The 21,801-nt window shown below is 43.1% G+C and overlaps 1 protein-coding gene across 1 annotated transcript in view; it reads left to right on the top strand.

The window, feature by feature from the left end:
- LOC147600600 (signal peptide, CUB and EGF-like domain-containing protein 2) overlaps nt 1-21,801 on the top strand; it is a 57,922-nt gene that overhangs the window by 9,475 nt on the left and 26,646 nt on the right. Inside the window, 7 exon segments of the mRNA XM_086750211.1 lie at nt 13,218-13,343; nt 13,729-13,845; nt 14,692-14,781; nt 15,635-15,751; nt 16,781-16,903; nt 18,686-18,802; nt 21,260-21,382. Of these exon segments, the coding sequence (XP_086606337.1) occupies nt 13,218-13,343; nt 13,729-13,845; nt 14,692-14,781; nt 15,635-15,751; nt 16,781-16,903; nt 18,686-18,802; nt 21,260-21,382 (813 nt within the window).

The following is a 21,801-nucleotide window of genomic DNA, read 5'->3' as shown; positions in this document are numbered from 1 at the left end:
ATCACGAGTGGCATCCCTCAGGGGTCCGTGTTGGGCCCGGCCCTGTTCAACATCTTTGTCGGTGACATGGACAGTGGGATAGCGTGCACCCTCAGCAAGTTCGCTGACGACACCAAGTTGTGTGGTGCCGTCGATACGCTGGAAGGGAGGGATGCCATCCAGAGGGACCTTGACAGGCTGGAGAGGTGGGCCTGTGCCAACCTCATGAAGTTCAACCAGGCCAAGTGCAAGGTCCTGCACCTGGGTCTTAGCAGTCCCAAGCACAAATACAGGCTGGGTGGAGAATGGATTGAGAGCAGCCCTAAGGAGAAGGACTTGGGAGTGCTGGTGGACGAGAAGCTCAACATGAGCAGGCAATGCGCCCTTGCAGCCCAGAAGGCCAACCGCATCCTGGGTTGCATCAAGAGAAGCGTGGCCAGCAGGTCGAGGGAGGTGATTCTCCCCCTCTACTCTACCCTGGTGAGACCCCACCTGGAGTACTGTGTCCAGTCCTGGAGCCCCCAACACAAGAAGGACATGGACCAGTTGGAGAAGGTCCAGAGGAGGGCCACGAAGGTCATCAGAGGGCTGGAGCACCTCTCTTATGAGGACAGGCTGAGAGAGTTGGGGCTGTTCAGCTTGGAGAAGAGAAGGCTCTGGTGAGACCTGATAGCAGTCTTCCAGTATCTCAAGGGGGCCTACAAGAAAGATGGGGAAAGGCTGTTCAGTAGGGCCTGTTGCAATAGGACAAGGAGTAATGGTTTTAAAATAGTGGGGGGTAGATTTAGATTGGAAATTAGGAAAAAATTTTTTACAATGCGAGTTGTAGAACACTGGAACAGGTTGCCCAGAGAGGTGGTGGAAGCCCCATCCCTGGAAACATTCAAGGCCAGGCTGGATGAGGCTCTGAGCAACCTGATCTAGTCGAGGATGTCCCTGCTCCTTGCAGGGTGGTTGGACTAGATGACCTTTGAAGGTCCCTTCCAACCCTAACCATTCTATGATTCTATGATTCTATGATGCTGAGGAAAGGAAGCTCACGAAGACAAGGGTCAGCAGGAGGAAGAAGTCTCCCCCGAAACCTGAGATGCCTTTGCAGAACCATTTTGCCACTCTGCAGGCTGAAGACATAAGACCCAGCACATCAGGAGAAACACTGTAGTTGGGCAAGGCAGCCCAACCTGCTTGTGCAACCTACCAGTGCAACCAAGAAAAGGTGACAGGTGGTAGTGTGGGTGACTCTCTTCTGAGAGGTACAGAGGTGTACCTCTGGTACACCCATTTGCCGACCTGACGCACTCTCTAGAGAGGTGTGCTGGTTACCGGGGGCTTGCATCAGGGATGTTACTAAGAGAGTACCAAACCTTGTATGGCCACTGCTGGTGTTTTATGTGGGCACCAGCGATGCAGCCAAGAGTAGCCTGAGGAGTATCAATAAGGACTACAGGCCCCGCAGAGCAACAGTTAAGGATTCTGTGGCACGATTTGTGTTTTCATCTATCCTCCCGGTCAAAAGGAAGGGGCCTGAAAGAGACAGTTGAATCTGGCAAGTCAACAAATGGCTACAGGAATGGTGCCACAGCCAGGGCTTTCGCTACTGAGACCATGGAACTTGCTTTGAGAAGCCTGTCTACTAGGGGCAGATGGAGTACACCTAACTGAGAAGAGGGAGAGCGTCTTCGGCCAAAGGCTTGCCAGACTCATAGAGGCCTTTAAACTAATGTTGCCGGGGGAGGGAGACCACAATCCATCCCACCACTGTCAGTATGGCACCAGTGCCAGCAACAGGTACCCAGAACCTGGGGAAGGATTGCAGGTAAGTATGAGAGAACCTAAGCTGCACCCCGAAGGAATTCCTGTTGTTCCAGCCAGCAAGTCAGCTTTGTCAGGAGCCCAGCCTCTATGCCAATGCACATAGCATGGGAGTTAGAGATGTGTGTATGCCTGCAGGGCTGTGGTCTTGTTGGCATCAGGGAGACGAGGTGGGACGACTCCTATGACTGGAGCATTGGGATGGAGGGATATAGGCTTTTTAGGAAGGACAGGCAAGGGAGACAACGAGGGGGTGTCGCGCTTTATGTCAGTAACCAGCTGGAGTGTATGGAGCTCTGCCTGGGGATGGATAAGGAGCTGACAGCTTATGGGTCAGGATTAAAGGGATGACAGGGACAGGCAACATTACAGTGGGGGTTTGCTACAGGTCACCTGGCCGGGAGGACAGAGCGGACAAGGCCCGGTCACAAGCCCTGGTTCTCGTAAGGGAGTTCAACCACCCTAATATCTGTTGGAGAGACAACACAGCAGGGCACAAGCAATCCAGGAGATTCCTGGAATGCGTGGATGACTACTTCCTCCTACAAGTGATAGAGGAGCTAATGAGGAGAGGTGCTATGCTGGACCTTGTTCTCACCAAAGGGAGGGGCTGGTGGGGAATGTGTGGCTCAAGGGCAGCCTTGACTGCAGTGACCATGAGATGATGGAGTTCCAGATCCTTAGGGCAGTGAGGAGGGTGTGCAGCAAGCTCTCTACCTTGGACTTCAGGAAAGCAGACTTTGGCCTCTTCAGGGATCTGCTGGGCAAAGTGCCATGGGGTAAAGCCCTGGAGGGAAGAGAAGCCCAGGGAAGTTGGCTGATATTCAAGGAGCACCTCCTCCAAGCTCAGGAGCAATGCATCCCAACAAAGTCGAAGTCAGGCAGAAGCGCCAGATGGCCTGCATGGATGAACAAGGAGCTTCTGGACCAACTGAAAAACAAAAAGGAAACCTGCAGAGGGTGGAAGCAAGGACAGGGAGGATTACAGAGAGGTTGTCCGAGCGGCCGGGGATCAGGTAAGGCAGGCCAGGGATGTCAAGGACAACAAGAAAAGCTTTTATAGGTATGTGTGGGATAAAAGGAAGACCAGGGAGAATGTGGGCCCTCTCCAGAAGGAAACGGAAGACCTGGTTACCCAGGACATGGAGAAGGATGAGGTGCTTAATGACTTTTTTGCCTCAGTCTTCGCCAGTAAGAGCTTTAGACACATTGCCCAAGTCACAGAAGGCAAAAGCAGAGACTGGAGAATGAAGAACTGCCCACTGTAGCAGAAGAGCAGATTCAGGACCATCTAAGGAACCTGAAGGTGCACAAGTCCATGGGACCCGATGAGATGTATCCACAGGTCCTGAGGAAACTGGCAGATGAAGTAGCCAAGGCGCTCCCCATCATATTTGAGAAGTCATGGCAGTCTGGTGAGGTTCCTGCTGACTGGAAAAGGGGAAACATAACCTCCATTTTTAAAAAGCCAAACAAGGAAGACCTGGGGAACTACAGGCTGGTCAGTCTCACCTCTGTGCCTGGCAAGGTCATGGAGCAGCATGGAAACCATGCTGAGACACATGGAATATAAGGAGGTGATTGGCTTCACTAAGGGCAAATTGTGTTTAACATCTTTGTCAGTGATGTGGACAGTGGGATAGAGTGCACCCTCAGCAAGTTCGCCGATGACACCAAGCTGTGTGGTGCAGCCGACACACTGAAGGGAATGGATGCCATCCAGAGGGACCTTGACAGGCTGGAGAGGTGGGCCTGTGAGAATCTCGTGAAGTTCAACATGGCCAAGTGCAAGGTCCTGCATGTGGGTCATGGCAATCCCAGGCACAAATACAGGCTGGGTGGAGCTTGGATCGAGAGCAGCCCTGAGGAGAAGGACTTGGGAGTGCTGGTGGACGAGAAGCTCAACGTGAGCCAGGAGTGTGTGTGCCTGCAGCCTAGAAAAGCCAACCGCATCCTGGGTTGCATCAAGAGGAGCGTGTCCAGCAGGTCAAGGGAGGTGATTCTCCCCCTCTACTCTGCTCTGGTGAGACCTCACCTGGAGTACTGTGTCCAGCTCTGGAGCCCCCAACATGAGGATGTGGACCTGTTGGAGCGAGTCCAGAGGAGGGCTGGAGCACCTCTCCTATGAGGACAGGCTGAGAGAGCTGACTCCAGGGAGACCTTATACTGGCTTTCCAGTACCTAAAGGGGGCTTATAAGAAGGATGTGGAGAAACTCTTCAGCTGGGCCTGTTGTGACAGGACAAGGGGTAATGGTTCTAATATAGAGGGAGGTAGATTCAGACTTGATATAAGGAAAAAATTTTTACAATGAGAGTGGTGGAATGTTGACGCGGAAGTAACGGACACTGCTGACGACCAATATGATCAAGCAAATGCCAATTTATTGTTGATACATCCCGGTTAATATAGCCCTTCTAATTCCGTATCATGCGCAAGCTCTCTACTAATTGGTTAACTATATCATGCACGCGCTCCTAGCTAAAATATGATTCGTTAAGTCTCTATGTTCACGCGCACGGCTCTCTCCACCTGCACCCTGCTTCACGTTCAGCCCCCAGTCACGTATGCCAGCTGTTTTCCTTCTTCTCAAGGTTGCTTCGTTTACTTTCTCACAGGAAGCTTCATTACTTTCTCACAGGCGGCCTCATTATTTTCTCACAGGTGGCTTCAGTACTTTCTTACAGGCAGCTTCAGTGATGTCCTTGAGGCCTGCTGCTCACAAACATAACAATTCCATTTGGTCTGGATTGTTCACTAAGTGCCCCTGGTACTCCAGGTATCCAACAAATCCCCCTTTTTGTTTTGAACAATCCAGACCCACTTTCATCATACATTCCATAGCTTTCACAAAGCATTTTAAAATATACCCCAAAATCATCAGTGTCAACAGCAAACCCATCAATAATACCAACCCATAAACTATCAAATCTTTTAGCCAGCCTGTGACCCCCAAGGATTTCAACCAGTCTGTTAACCTGCTTTCCACTTGTATTGCATGCATGTTGCATCATAACTCTGCCAACTGATAGCGTATCGACTTAGAGTGATCAGAAACATTCATGCAACACATACCTTCAAAATCTTCACATCCATGTCCATGCGCTAAAAACAAAAAATCAATGGCTGCTAGATTCTGCAAAAATATCATGACGCATGCTATCCATGTCTTCTAATAATCCTGATAACATGCTAGAGGTTAAATTCATTTGCTTTTGTGCCCAACAAGCTAATTTATTTAAGTTAGCTAAAGTTTTTGCAGTTGCTGCCCAAGGAACAAATAAAGATAATGCTATCTGCTGAGCGTACCCAACAGGGTTAAATTGCTGTCACAATGGGGAGTCAATACTTTTAGCGATCTTCTTGCTCGAGTATGATACCGTAATGTTCTCATAGGTGGAGCAAACACTATCAATTTTCCAAAATAACATGGTCCTCGTATGGACTACAATATCAACTAGGTTCATGGTTGTGGTTTTTTTTTTTTTTTTTTTTAGCCAGATTGTCTGTATTGAGTTGTTAATCATTTTTTGCAAGCATGGTATGTTAATGATTATGCCTAGTATGATGCCTAGTATCACAATTCCGATTTTAACCAAGGACAGCAACCACCCAATTATGCCACACACAAGCTTAGTTAATAAAATTACTGATCACACGTTATACATATTCATGATTACGAAGCAAAGCTAAGTTTCACTACCTTCTAGTAATTTTCTACTATAACATTTTTCTACTATTATAGATATAACAACTCCAGTAACTTATCTATAAGAGCAATGACTAGTTTTCTGCAGGCCTCTGTTGAAACAAGCCATAAATTCTGCTAACAATGTTTTGTATCTTAAAGCTTCCCTTCTCATTCCATGGCTTTCTTCCTGAGAGCATGATTGCATTCCTCCCCCAAGGTTGGTGTGCTTTCACTGACACCATACTGGCTCAGCGAAATACCACATCTCCCCCTTCTTTGTTTATGAGAAGAGGCTTGTTTCAACGCTTTATCTATTAAAGTTTGCACACATTTTAAGACACAGAATATAGATCAAAATACATCTATAAAAGGAATGAATAAGCATCCTACAGCTATTAGTAACAAGCTTATATCAAGTCACCAAAAGATTTCTGAATATATCAAAACCATCACTTTGTTGCTGGGTGTGTACTCATTTTTGCAAGTTTTGAATACTTTTGTGAATAGATTCCGAATGATCAGACAGATTCATGCAGCAAAGCCCATCAAAATCCTGACAATCATGATTTTGTGCTAATAATAATAAAAAAATCTATTGCTGATCTATTCTGTTACCAACCCGACTACGCCAAAGACACCGCTGAGCAAGAGGCTGTTTATCAGCCAGGTCAGAGCAGAGAAGGGAGGCAGGCGCAGCACCTTCAGGGCGTCCCCTGTTGTAAATAAAGTGTGCTCTGGGTCCGTCCTCTCCCCTTCGCTCCGAGCCACCTCTGTTTATACCCTCAGCAGATTCAGTGAAAGAGTACTGACCAGGTGTTGCTGCATGCATGGCCAGTGCATACAACAAGGCCTGTCAAATATGTGCTCTGCAGGCTAACAGCGGTTCTGTTTTGTAAAGTAGCATAGTATATAGAATCTACATCAGTTAACAGCATTGATAGTGCCAATGAAGTTATATTTATTTGCTTAGCAAGCCAACAGTCCAATTTATTTAGCGTAGTTAACGCCTAGGCACTTGCCACACCAGGTGTAAAGACTGAAGCAGCAATAATTTTACTTAGTTTCCAAAACTCTGTATTGTCTTGGCAACCAGATTCAATGCTATGTATGCTTCGTTTAGGTCTTTTATGCTGTCTGGATTTTGATATGTGCTCGCATGATTACGTCATGCTGTGTCGTTGCAATGTATAGATCTTAAAGCATTTACAATCATTACCCCTCTAGAAACATTAGTTCTTGAATAGTTAAAAAATAGACAGAAGTCCATCTTTACTGATCCCAAAAAGTTCCATCTTTTGTAGTTTTAGCACTCAGCACTCGTGGTTGCTGCTGTTTTACACAGAGTTGCATCTGGCAGGTCAACCAAACATGTTCTGAAATACCCGCAGACGATACAGACAGGGATCCACTTGTTTACTGCTCCTGTAAAGACATGAGCGTATCCCTTCCCCCATGTTATAAGAGGGAACAGTCCTTCCACTTATACAAAGCTCGACTCAGACAGGAGTATCTGTTAACCATGTCAGGGGCGGGGGGGTGGGGGCGCCTGGCGGCGGCTGTGGCCCCAGGCATAGAGGAGGAAAGAAAACTAAAACCCGAGGTTTAAGACAAGAATAGGGAGGGATCCTTAAAGCCACCGCTACAGGCAAAAAACAGACCATCACTAAAACCAAAGCAGGATAATGAAAAAAGGAACAAGACAACCTCCCCCCACCCCTCCCTCTTCCCGGGCTTAACACCATCTCTACCTCCCTCCCCTGCGCCCTGAGCGGGACAGGGATGGGGGACGGGAAGAGGGAATGGGGGTTACAGACAGTTAATCACGCACTGCTTTATTGATATCAACGGTTTAACGGCTGCACCTACAGCAGCAACCATGACCGGAGCCTTTTCTTGTTCTAACATTCGCTCGACAGCTTCCAGCAGTTGCCCTGTACTAGATCCTTTTGGCAGCACACTAAGGGCTCTTTTAGTTTTTTGGGTTTGTTTTTTTTTTTTTTTTTTTTTTTTTTATCATTAGCATTATTAAAGGCAAGCATATCTAAGAACTTTGCTTTCATGTCATCATCCAAATCAGGGTGAGCCATAATTGCGGTGTGCAACCGATCAATAAATTTCCCATATGGTTCTGTGGGACCTTGCCTTACTGACGTAACGACAGGTCCGGACTTTTCATCATACACCCTAGCAAGCGCTCTATAAGCCAAATCTTGGCCCAGTTGTAACACTTCGGTAGCGAATCGCGCTTGCCAATCAGATCGTGTGTAGGGTCCCGCTCCCATCAGCATTTGAGTTTGCACCCCGAATAATGGATCACCCTGTTATCGAGGAGTTGCAGTTGCCTTATCACAAGCAGTCTGCCAGTACTGAAAAACTGCAGCTGCTGTGACAGTAGCAAAAGCATCTGGACAATCATTCTAATATCATAAGGAGTTAAAAACTGTGACAAAAAAAATATGCTGCAACATAGATTGAGTATATGGTGATTTTAGCCCATACTGAGTAACTGCATTTTTAGCTTCCTTCAATATTTTCCAGTCTAATGCTTGCCACACACTTCTCCCAGTATTATTGGTCACAACTGGAAATGCCATGGGAAAAGGCTCTCCTTCTATCAAAGCATCTCGAATCACCTCTTTCCACTGCACTATCGGATTCAAAACCCCAGCCCCTCCCGCCGGCGTCCCTTGCAAAGGTGCAAAAAGACTGATCTCACCCGATGCTCCGTTCGGAACGAATAGGTTGGATGCTGACAGGTCTCGATGTGGCACAGGCGAAGGAGTTGACAAGTTTCCCAGCGACGCTTCTAGGCGAACCTCTAGGGCTTCTAGCCTTTTTAGTGTCTCTTGCAGCTGTGCATCCTTCAAGCCGGATGAATGTTCATCCCCCTCCTCCTCACGCCGTGGTGGCAGGGAAGAAGGTGGTAACGGGGGATAAACCGGAGCTGCTGGCGCCGGCGAAAAGGCTCGTGACTCTGAGCCTGCACTGGCGCAGTGTGGCGGGGTGCCTGGCGGTGGTACATCTGATGGTGGTGAAAAGCCTGTGGCAGTTTTTCCCTCTGGTGCCCGCATATCTATAGTTATGGGGGCTGTGGCTGCATTTCCTGGAGTCCTTGCTGGGGCTCGAACCCCCCCACCCTCAGCACGAGCCGGGGCGGCGGCAGGGCTCGTTAAACCCGAGAACGGCATGCTAGTAGCGGAGGTGGACCTGCCGGCTGGAGTTAAGGCCGCAAAAGCAGATGTGGCAACTGAATGCTTGGCTTTCATGCTTATCAATGTTTCGTTAATTAGCCTCCACACGGTGGAGAGTTTGCTCGCCTCCTTTGATCCTTTACTTATTTCATCCCACAGCTTTTTTCCTATCTTTTCCCATGTCAGGAGTTCAAAAGCAGCATCAACTGTGGAGATTAATTCCCTTTTCTTTGCCCACTGCAGCAAAGCTTCTAGGATGGCCGAGTCATAAATCAGTCCTCTCATAGAGAGCATATGTTGGAGGAGCTTAACCACTGCTGACTCCTCTTTGGTCAGTGTGGACCCCATCTCCTCCCCGGCCGCTCGCCTGGCCAAGACGAGATTCCCTCCGTACCTTTTGTACCTTTTTGCGCTATAGCGACTTCCCGAGTGCCGGGGCAGCACTCGCCTTCGACCGGCTTCCGCCCCCTCTTCTTTTCCTATTTCGGTTCCGTCGGGATGTCCAACGCCGATCTGAGGGTCCCTGTTCGGGCGCCACCTGTTGACGCGGAAGTAACGGACACTGCTGACGACCAATATGATCAAGCAAATGCCAATTTATTGTTGATACATCCCGGTTAATATAGCCCTTCTAATTCCGTATCATGCGCAAGCTCTCTACTAATTGGTTAACTATATCATGCACGCGCTCCTAGCTAAAATATGATTCGTTAAGTCTCTATGTTCACGCGCACGGCTCTCTCCACCTGCACCCTGCTTCACGTTCAGCCCCCAGTCACGTATGCCAGCTGTTTTCCTTCTTCTCAAGGTTGCTTCGTTTACTTTCTCACAGGAAGCTTCATTACTTTCTCACAGGCGGCCTCATTATTTTCTCACAGGTGGCTTCAGTACTTTCTTACAGGCAGCTTCAGTGATGTCCTTGAGGCCTGCTGCTCACAAACATAACAATTCCATTTGGTCTGGATTGTTCACTAAGTGCCCCTGGTACTCCAGGTATCCAACAGTGGAACACTGGAACAGGTTTCCCAGAGAGGTGGTAGATGTCCCATCCTTGGAAACATTCAAGGCCAGGCTGGATGAGGCTCTGAGCAACCTGATATGGTTGGAGATGTCCCTTGCTCCTTGCAGGGAGGTTGGACTAGGTGACCCCTTAAGGTCCCTTCCAACCCTAGCTGTTCTATGATTTTATGACTGAAAGCTCATACACAGGGAGCAATCTCAACAGTTGCTCTTTTAAGAGTCCTTCTGACTGTGAAGAACAGTGATAACTAGAAAGCTTTTTGGAAAAAGCTGCCTTAGCACAAGTGTATAGAAAGTATTTAAAAAGACTAATGCATTCCTGTTCTGCTGACTGTGCTGATGCTTCTCACCATTTGGCTGTTAGAGGGCTGCTTCCGAGATTTCTGGTAGTTCTTTGTACAGTTGTATCCCCTCCCTCTGTTTTATGAGAACCCGTTTGAATGTGCCCTAAATCGAGCCTTAATGTTCTTAGCAGATTGGTGGTGATGTCCCTACATCTCTGTAAAAAAGACAAAGATTTAAACACAGATCATACATATAAGAAGTTAATTTAATGTGACCTGATAGGAAAATACCATGCTGGCTTTTTGCCTGACTTGCCAGTGACAGGAGTGCTCACTGAGGTTTGCTGGGTAACTTCACAAAGGTCTGGTCATCAGAAAGCACTCATCTGGCTTGGGGTCCACTAGGCCAGGAAGACACTGGCCTCTCTTGGCTGTGAGTGTGGCAATCAAGAGACTAATTCGTTCCATTTTGTTATTAAAATGTGCCCTGGTTTGGGAAGTGCAGTTTTAGCTTTCTGTGGAGACCTGGTTGAATTCTGCTCACTCAAAACAGAGCAATCTCAAAGTGAGAATTTAAATCATTTGTCTGATGTCGGAGATCTTTACCAAAGTACCTGCTTGAACAGTTTCCCCTTTGGTAGCTCAGTAAAGACAAAAAAACCCCCAACTTTATTAACAGAAACTAAGCTGCTAATTCTCTTAATGCTTTCTAATACCTCTGAGCTAACAGACCAAATTATATTGCATGCTTAAGAACAGAAATGTCACAAAAACACGAGTTAATGAGGCTAATTTGTGGCCTCATAGGTTGTCCCATTCCTTCACTGACAGCGTAATAATGGATGACAGCTTTCATATGGGCTCCTTGGGCTGCATCTGTGTGCTGCAGGATTCGAAGTGTCATTGTCTTGTTAGACTTGCTACAGAATCCTCACAGTGGGAAAGGAATAAAAAAGCCAGTAGAGCAGAATAATCTATGCTCTGAAATGTCCATTTTTTTTTTGTTGCTTAAAGCTGTCTTGGTAGAGAAGGGGTACTGTAGATTGTGCTTCGGATGGCGAGAGTAGTTGTGTGCAGAGCAAGGACCTAATTTACATGTAGCAGAATAATGGTGACAAGCTGACTTCTGTTTGCCAGTACAATGGTTTTGTTTCATTTAGTAATAAGGCTGCAAAAAGGGCTGTGTAAGTTTAGAAAACATGCAGGGTGTGAAATTGTTCACACAGTCCCTTTCTAGCAGCATGGCCACCCTTTTCATTCTCTGTCAGCTTGTGCATCTCCTTGACTCAGTAGAAGTTCACTGAGGTGGTGTAGGATAAGCCCTTGCAGCCAAAGTATGCTGCATTTAGTCTTCTCAAATGAAGTGTTTTCACCAAGAAGAGTGTTTTTGTGTAATATCTTTTGCAAGCCAAATACACCAAGGCAGACAATTTGGTGGCAAAGGTATGTTCTCCATATATCTGAGAAGAGCATTTGGTTGTCTTCTTTTCCAGTTTTGTGTCCTGGGTTTGGCAGGGACAGAGTTAATTTTCCTCTCAGTAGCTGATGTGTTTTGGATTTTGCGTGTGAAGAATGTTGATAAAACACCCTGATGATATGAGTTCTTGTGCATGAGATCAAGAACACTGTCCTGCTTTTCAAGTCTCGCTAATTTGCAGATGCAGGAAGCTGGGAGAAAGACAGACAGAATAACTGACCCAAACTGGCCAAAGAGTATTCCATGCCATGAACTTCATGCTCCGTATATAAGTGGGGGTTGGCCAGGGCAGGTATCTGCCTTCCTGGCATCCATCTCTCTCTCTTGTTTGCTGGCATCGTTCCCCCTACCTTGCTGGCTCCCTTTTGCTCCTTTGCTTGCTGCTCGATTTTGTTTCCGTGATCGCTGCTCGGGACAGGCTGTATCGGTCATTGGGACATCGGGTGGTGAGAAAACATACATTGTTCATTTTGTATATTTTAATATCCTTATATTCTGTTATTATTGTAATTTTCCTTTACTATTTTAGTAAACTGTCTTCATCTCAGCCGGCAAGTTTTCCTTTCTTCCCAGTTCTCTCCCCCATTCCTGCTGGGGGATGTTGAGTGAGAAACTGTGTGGTAACTCGGGCTAAACTATCACATTTTGTAAACTATAGGAGACTTCAGCAAAAATCTGTGGTGTACTGTTAAAAAAAAACTTATTATTTTAGTATAGTTTAATGATCCCATTTGAGAACTCAGCCAGCTGCTGTGTAGTTTTAAGTTGTGTGTGTACAAATTATGTCGCATTTTGCCAATGGCAAAGGCATTGATATAGCTGGACCATGGGGCAAGATGAAATAAGTTTTTACGATAATTCTAGGAACAATTTCTCCCTGTTTAATTGACTTTAGATCTTTCCAAAGCCAGACAAGACACTCTGGCAGTCATTGAGCGCTGGTGCATGAACAGCTTGTAACTGTCAGAGGCAAAAATGATAGGATGTTTTTAGGAGGTGCACCAAAAGGAAGAAAGTCACTAGTGTCACATTGCTTTTTCATTTGGTTAAAGCATGCACTGGCATTAAATTCTGTCCAGCTGGGAAGGTGTGTAGAAATACAGAACCCAGTGGAGTTATTTTGGAAGGTGTTAATTGAAATCAGAAAAATAAAATAAAAAAAACCCAAAATGGTTAAAAAAAAAGTGAATTGACATACAGCATACATATAATATGCATGTCTGCCTGGTCACTACTTGGTGACTGCTGAGGTAGTTTATGACTGAGAATCTGCTTAGCAGGCCAATAGTTGAAATAGGGATGACTTTTGTGACTGTCAGCCTAGGGATTCTTCTGTTTGATGGCTGCCCTTTTAAGCAAAGATGTAAGAACTTCACTTTAGGCTTTGGTCTTGCCGAGTATCAGCCACCTTGCAATTTTTATTTTTAAAAAAGGAGATTTTATAAACATTGGTGTAAAGTGAGAACATTGAATGAGAATGCAGATGATGTACAAATCTAGAGATGTTGCTTTTTGACCTTGCAGTCAATGACCATGGGCACAGAAAAGATCACAGATGGAGAAATCTTGGGGCCATTGACTTTGCAGGATTGAACTTTCTGCTTTCCTGTCTGTAAGCTTACACTTCTTGTTCTAATACTCTAGAGTCTTCCCAGAGGTAGCAGGCTGTTGTCTGTGTGGGTATTGAACTGACTTTATCTGACTGTTGCCTTCACACAGAGATGCTGAGGATACTGATGCTCTTGCACTCGTCCTGTTTTGCAGAAGGCATGAGCTGCATGAATAAAGATCATGGCTGTGCGCACATCTGTAGAGAAACACCCAAAGGAGGAGTTGCCTGTGAATGCCGACCAGGATTTGAACTGTCCAAGAACCAGAGGAGCTGCATTTGTATGCAACATTCTGCACATGCTTATGGTTTCCCAAAGTTAACAAATAGTGTTCTGTTTGCAGTGATATGGGATTCGGTATGTTACAGCTAAACTGGGATGACATACCTAAATTGTGTACATTTGAATTAAACTAGAATCAATGGCTTTGCTGGATGCTATCACACCAGTCTATTGGTTGCTGCAGTATCTGTAGTTTGGGAGTTGCACCATCCTTCATAATGATGGGAAGCTCAACTCCACAAGACAGCTCTGCCATGTTTCAGTCTCACAGAGTTCTTCAAGAAAGGGGCATGTGTTGGGTGGTCAAACGGAGACAGAATTGCACATTATCTTTCAAAGATACTGGAAGTACTTGTGAGAGGTAACATATGTTTTCTTTCTAGTAACCTGTCATCATGGAAATGGTGGCTGTCAACATACATGTGATGATGCTGATAATGGCCCTATTTGTGGATGTCACCCTAAGTACATCATGCACGTAGATGGGAAAACCTGCCTGGGTCAGTATACAGTGGAGGGAAGTAGTTTTCTTTTGATGAATAACTCTAGAGTGGTGTGGCATTGCTGTGTGTGCATGATTAATGCTCCTCATAATAGTATGGATAGAAAATGTGAAGGAATCCAAAACTAAGAAATCTACTTGTGTATGAAGGAACTGATTGTGTCCAGGCAACTTATGCCTCCCTGTATAACTAGCTACCTGATACTACTGCAGCCTGTAATTATCACTGGTCCCTCTGAAGCATAAGGCCTGCCACTAACCAAAGAAGATTCAATTAACTCTAGGATATTTTAGGCTCAGTTTTCTTTCATGAGCCAGAGAATGTAACCAAGCAGTATGTCTGTTAAAACCAGAACTCTGACTTCAATTGAAGTACAATTTTTGCAAGGCAGTTATCCAGTAAAGAAAACAGTTTAAGATTTATAAACATTTCCAGTCTCTGCAATAATTTATTGTCTGTTCTCATGCAGACCCTTGTATTAATCCATGATAGATCATGATAGTGTGTCTTAACAGAATGGTTCATGACAGTTCAATCAGTTCTTTCATGCTGTTGCTGTTGACACATCCATAGCACACCTTCTGTTTTGTTAAGAATACTGAAGCAAACATGAGTTACAAGGAGGCAACAAAAGCATTCTCATGGTTTTGACTGAAGGGTCTTAATGGTTTTCATTATTACTTTATTTAAAAAAAAAAAAAAAATTCTGCCTAGTCAGTTCCGACTGCCTCTGATAGTTCAATGCACGATGCAGCTGTTTGCATCATTTGTACATATTGGATATCAGATGAGGCTTCTGGACAGGACACATTTACTCATGTGCTTTTTTCATGTTCCTTACAGAAAGGGAAGAGGCTGCTTTTGAAATTTCTGAGGGAAACACTACAGCAGGAGCTGATGTGGACAAGAGGGTGAAGCGACGGTTGCTTATGGGTAAAAGTGCATATCCAAAATAATTCTGCTATTTGCTGAAACCTTTTACATTGAAGAATTGGTGGGGTTTTTAATTGCAACTATTATAGCTCTGGGCTGAATTCTGCCTGAGATGCTTCACTCCCTTTTAAAGAAATAATATTATTCCATAATGTATAAGAAACTATGTACATAGTCAGTAGGAGGTGTCAGGAACTTGCCCTTGAAGTACAGTATGTTTCCATGGTCCTAATTAATTATAGGAATGCAGTACAATCCCTTCAGTACTGCAGTTTTAGGCAAGTGATTGTGGAGGAAACTGTTTTACCTGCTTCTTTTCAACTGAAAGTATGCTTCTGCATGAAAGAGAATTGGGCCTAGTGGTAGACTGCATCTAGAAGGACATGTTAGGATACCAGGCCATCTTATTCTTCCTAGAGGTGTTCACATCTGGTTCAGAATGCCAGCCTCTGAGGGTCTGTCACTACTTGGAATGCACTGGCATTCGGTAGTGCTGAGTGTAACTAAATGTCTGATCATTGTTGAGAAGTGTCAGAGGATCAGTGTCAGGGTCGAGTGTGGGCATAAGGAGACAGACTGACAGGAACAGACTCATCATCAAGGAACAGGGATTTGTATTTAAGGATGAGAATATCCAGAGACAATATGTTAGTTTGTAGAGTCTTCGCAAAAAAAAAATGGACATAGCTGAGGCAGGGATTTTTCCAACACAGGCGTTTTGTAGTTACTTGTGTCTAATAGGGTAAATGTGGATGAACGGCAGTGTGCTTGAAACTGTGCCTTGTATCACGTGATGTTTCTTGTTACCATTATAAAATCTCTGAGCAAACTTCAGCTTTATCTTGTTGGATAGAAACCTGTGCAGTAAATAATGGTGGCTGTGATCGTACATGTAAAGATACATCGACTGGAGTTCACTGCAGCTGTCCTGTTGGATTCACACTCCAGTTTGATGGGAAGACATGTAAAGGTGACTTTTTAAATTATTTTTTTTTTCCCTTGTGGACACATGTGTACCAAAACCTTGCTCTAAGTTATTCATCTCCAGATGAAGGTAATCCAGTGTCCATAGGAAAGCCAGTGTGTGTAATCTGACCTAAGAAAGGACTGCAGTCAGGGGTAGACACACGGTTTCCATTGCCTCAGTTGCATCATGTGCAGAGAATCTCTGCTATTCTGCCCTCCTCCTCACCTCTTCCACCCCTTCTGCCAAGATGGCTTCATTTTTCACAGATGAGGGTTAGTAGGAGGTAATACAGGTCTGTGGTAAAGTAGAGATCAGTACTGGGTAAGGTAGACGTGTAGGTTCTTACAGGCATACGGTCCAATAGTCTGCTATTTTATCCACAGTCAGATGGGCATTAGAGCAGTTTGTAAATAAATATCAGTATGTAAACAGGGAAGTGTGAGTAGAATTACTTATGCTGGTCCAAGCAACTCTAATGACAGAGTAATTAGAGTACTGGAAAGGAGCAAAGGGGCATTTGGGTTGTATATTAGAATGCATTTTCCAGTAATTAGATGTTAAGACTGTTCTGCTAGGCAAAAATGATGGAATCCCCATGCTTGGGGCAATTAATGTTAGATGAAGAACTCATTCAAATGTTGGCATGAAAAGGAAGTCTCCTCTGTCCAAAATTTTTGCAGCACTTAGGTAGAGGAAATTGAGAGAATTTTTAAAAAGCTAAAACCTTAGAAAGCATTTAAGTCAAAGTGATTCCAAACAAATCTTAGGGAAATGGTCTTTTGTGAATACATGTACCCAAATGTAACTGACAGCAATATGTTAAATGAAAGCAAATAACATTTTCATGGGACTGAATGGGCCAGATAATTCTTAAGAGCTGGATCTGAGCTTCCTTAAAATTTTTGGTAGTCTCAATAGATTTTGTTTCTGGGCTTCTCCAACCAATTGGATATGACTGTCTTCTGGACCTGGCAGTGGAAGTATGTTGAATGTACTGTGTTTGTTTGCTGATGCACTTTTTTTTTGTTACAGATATTGATGAATGCCAGTCCAATAATGGAGGCTGCGATCATTTCTGTAAAAACACTGTTGGCAGTTTTGATTGCAGCTGCAGAAAAGGATTTAAATTATTAACAGATGAGAAGTCTTGTGAAGGTATGTGTACTGAAGAGCCAATAAAATTAGAACAAATCAGTGTGACTTGGACATCTACTACAATGATGAAGTGATAATGGACTCCACAGTAATTTTCATGCCTTAATTTTGTTTTTTCTTTCTGAAACAGTTGTTGAGTTAATACAGTTAATTGGCTTGATACTGTTGCAGGAGGTGTATTTAATGACACAATGAACTATTATCTGGAAGCAACAGAGATAGCATCATATTAAAAAGCTCTTTGTGAGGATAAACAGGGAAAAACAGACAATATCTCTCTGTCCATCTTACTGACTAGTTCACCATTGCAGTGAAAATATTTTTTCCTAATGGGGCATTCAGATGCCATGAGTTATCTAAAGAAAAAAAGATACAACATAGGATCTATGAAATTATAGTCCTATAGACAGACCAGAATCCCTATTCCCTGAATCATCATGGGAGCATTTGATTTTTAGGATGACATGGATTTCTTTTATGAGACTTACGAAGCATATTTGCTTTTCTATCTAATGGTTTGTACGTATAGAGTTAATGATTATATTTAAGCTGCTTAAATACATTAAAATGTAAAGATCAAAATGGTCTGTGGTTTTGGTAAAGCTGCAGTATGAAACAGTGTCAAGCTAATCAGCCAGCTGGAGAGGTAGATAATGCAATTTCCTAGAAAACCAGGTAACATTAATGATGAATTTCAGAAAGCTGAACTGACCAACAGAAAATAAGTTTTTGGTGCATATTTATCCTTTTTAGATCAGACAATAAGGACAAGTATTTGTATGGAGCAAACTTACTATAAAACCAAAAGATTTTCAAGGTAGTTTGTTGTTGTTTTTTTTTTTTTAATGCAATCTCTTTATGAACATATTTTAAAGATTTCCATTTCCCTTTTGTCCCTGTCACTTCTATTACTTTCCTTAGGTTGTTTCAAAATAGTATCTTGAGGTGTGCACAGGAAAAAAGAATGACATAATGTGTCAGTGATGTTGATGTGAACTTTTTTGTGTCTTGCAATGTTTTTACATGGCATATGTAATGTGCCAACACAGAAGTTGTAGGTGCTTTTGATCATATAATAAACATTCAGGGCCTCAGAAAGGGATGGGAATTTTACCATGTTACCATTCAATTCACTGAGATCATGGTTAGGCTGTTATACTAACTACACTTGACAATGAAGACGTGTGCAAAATTATTGTAATGCTAAGGAAAACTTCCACTGGAGAAACCAGGTATCTCAGCAGCTTTTAGAGACAGACGTTGAAGTCTGAATACACAGTGTAATGGATGTATGGAAAAATTCATCAAATTATTCTAGTCATCTGTCTTCAGGTGTACCTCAGAGAACAATGTGATTTTTAACAGACTTAAATCAGGCACAACATACTCATATAGAATTAAAAATGTGGCCTTTGCTTTCATTTATGAAGAAAAACCAAAGACAATACTGTCTTTTGTAAATCTATTTCTGCAGACCTTATGTAGTCTTTTTTTAAAGAAATAAGAGTTTTGTTAGCGTTTCTTTTCTCCCATAAAAGAGAAATAATTTATTTTAAACATAACTGTTAAAAATGTAGCACAAGTTTTGGTGTTTGCCAAGAAAAAGCTTGTTTGGCAAACTAATTGTTCTTTTAAAAGTCATTTCATTATGCTACATCATTTGCTTTAAGAGAATTCACTTGGTTTACATATATCTGCACATCTCTGTGCCCAACTTTGTTACCTCATCAGTGCTTCCTTGTTAAGCTGAAAGATGCTGATGTATCCCTTTAAAACTTGCAGACATTGATGAGTGCTCTTTTGAACGGATGTGTGACCACACATGCATCAATCATCCAGGCACCTTTGAGTGTACTTGTAACAAAGGATACGCTCTATATGGCTTCACACATTGTGGAGGTAAGTTATAAAAAGACACTACAGGCCATGCTGATGGAGTATTGTTGCCACAAGTCTAATTAGTGTCTGTGCAAGAGACAAGCCTATGTATATGCAGTAGGCATATAGAGTAAATTTTACTCTTTGCCATAATAAGGGGACACAGCAAAAGTAGAAAGTAATCCTACTCATTTTTGTCTTTGCCCAAATGATTTTCCCTTCCAACCCTGCATCCAGAAAGCACCTGTGACTGTTAGAACAAATTGATGCATCTTGCACCTAGATATGAAAGCCATAATTTGATAGATTTTTCACATGCAAAAGTCTCATTGACTTCAATGAAAAGTCAGTAGAATAGGACTTAAAGAACAGGAAAGTCTGGATGACTTAGAAAATTACAGTTTTGCAGGTTGCCATTGTGTGTATGTCAGATCCTCATGGGATGTAGATTGGAATTTAGCTGGTGTAGTACCACTAACTTACATTGGCCAAGATTAATACTCTTAATTTTTTTACTTCTTTCCTACAATAAAAGTTCAAGGACAGAGAAAGATGTTCACAGAAGCCCAATGTGTGTCAAGTGTGAGTATTTCTGCGACAAATTCCCAGAATTAACATGAGGAAACATGAATAATTAGGCACTAAATGGAATTAAACGTGTTTTATATAAGCTCTAGGCAAGACCTTACTGATTGCATATACTTACTTAATTCTAAGTAAGACCTATTTATTTCTAAGGCAGAATGAGCACACTTGAGCTTGGAAATAACAATCTAGATGTCCTGATCTGTTCTAACCTCTGCCTCTAAAAATTCTGCAAAGAAAATTACAGGGCTATAGCATTAGTATGTTTTATCCTGATGAACAGGGGAACCTGTCTGAATGGGGAGTAGCACTGTTTGTGTTTTAATTGCCAAAAGAAGTCTTTTCTCATGAATTCCTCTGCATTAATTCAATTTCTTTTAGCCACCAATGAGAGAAAGGAACTGCAATTTTTCCATTGGCTGCTAAATGTCTCCTTCATATCATATCCCTGTGTAGAAGATGTTAATCATTGTACCATAGTAAGTCCTTCATTTACTGGCAATCACAGACTGTGTCAAAGCTGCTAGGGATACTGAGCATACACCTTCTGACCTATATGGAAGAAGTCACTAAGTGCTGGCGATAATAGGTTGCCATTGCATGCAGCATCCTAACAAAAGGTCAATGAAAACCAAAGGTTAGGGCAGATTTTGTGGTATCTTAAGCAGCAGTACCAATTTAAGGTGTTCCCTTCTTTCTCCATTATTCTTCTGCTACTCATTCCTACCTGTTTCAGAACTGTTTCAGTTCTGTTAGTAGCATGTTTTTCCTGTGAAATCAGCTCAGTTTTGTAATCTTTTTCACAGCATTTTCTGTCAAATTGTTACTTATCTAGAGAGGGGAACAAATGGTTGGGGAGAGCAGTGGCAAGCAGTACTACTATTGAGAAAAGTGTACATAGAAGTGGGTACCCTCAGTTGCAGATTTTCTGGAACTCACTGAGACTCACAAGAGGTTTCCTGCTGGCAGCTTTCTGGATTTATGTATAATTGCCGTAAAGGTAGTGGAGAGAAGTGAAGCAGTCATCAAGGTTGATCTAAGAAGCAGAGACACACAACTTTGCATTTCCCTTTGTTGAAATTAATGAGATTCCTCTCGGCCTATTTCTCCAGCCACTCAAGGTCCCTCTGAATAGTGGCACAACCATATTGTGTATCAGGCACTCCTCCAGGTTTTGTGTCATCTTCGAACTTGCTGAAGGTGAACTCTTGTCCCATCATCCAGGTTTAATGAAGGGGATAAATAGTATTGGCCCCAGTATTGACCCCTGGGATACGCCACTAGTAAATGGTATATTCTGCATCAGCAAGCAAGTTTACACAAAAGGCAATATGTTGTGTTGTTAGTACTTTCTCCTCTGATTGGCATTTATTAGGCGGAGCAAATCCCCAAAATTGGATAATTGTCCAAAAGCGATAACGGTGATACAATGGTGGTATTTGCCCACATGAAGTCACACAGTGTTCCATAGCAGTTGTATCTATCTGAGCACTTTGGAAGATTGATCAGTATAAAACCTGTCCATGTGATCTGTTCGTCTGTCTTTATTCCAAATCAGAAATAGTAATTAATCAGACACAGTGCAATGCAGACTTGATTTGTTCTCCTTTACTTGAAGTTAATTTGTTGTCATATTGCTGAGGCTGGATTTTTTTTTTTTGATTGTATAAAGACATACCTAACATCTCCCCTCTGACAATTTTGATAAATTTTGACATCTATCAGAGGATTTCCGTGAAAACAAAACTATTTCAAGGTGGGTGTCCGGATAGCATTTCTAAAAACTTCCAAGCCTGACTAAGCAGTATTTGTTCACATGTTTACCTAGTAGAGTTAGAGTACAGAACTCTTGCAAGAGTAATTTTTTTAAGTATTTTTACCTTTCCTCTGTAGATATTAATGAATGTAGCATCAACAATGGTGGTTGCCAACAACTGTGTGTGAACACACTGGGAGACTATGAATGCCTGTGTCAATCTAACTACAAATTACACTGGAATAAAAAGGATTGTGTTGGTAAGGTGCCTAGAAATACATTTCTACTCCTGATGTGTCTGATGGCCATGTGGTTATAGTCAAATCTGAAAATCTTGATCTGTCCAGTTAAGTGGTATGAGTCATTGTTCCTGGTATTCCACCTTACTTTTTAGTAAGACATGGTGGTACTGCTGTTGAAAATAGTAAAAACAAGCAAAAAAAAACCCCAAACCCCAAAACAGGAGATACTTTGAAGGATTTTGATGCTTTTTTTCCCTGTGCTTTTATCTAGCTCTTTCTTCTATTTCCTTTTGTTTCCCTGCATGAGAAGGTTTGCTGATGATACCTTACCTGAAAGGAAATTACTTATGTTATATGATCCTCCAATGATTTTATTTTGCTTTGATTTTCTTTCTAAACAACATATTAATTGCATGGATGCTCTCAAGTACCAGCTA

The sequence above is a fragment of the Chlamydotis macqueenii genome, chromosome 5 (assembly GCF_036417535.1).
Source record: "Chlamydotis macqueenii isolate bChlMac1 chromosome 5, bChlMac1.mat, whole genome shotgun sequence".
Taxonomy (NCBI): Eukaryota; Metazoa; Chordata; class Aves; order Otidiformes; family Otididae; genus Chlamydotis; species Chlamydotis macqueenii.
Note: the sequence above shows the minus strand (reverse complement) of the source record. Positions and strands in the feature narration are given on the sequence as shown.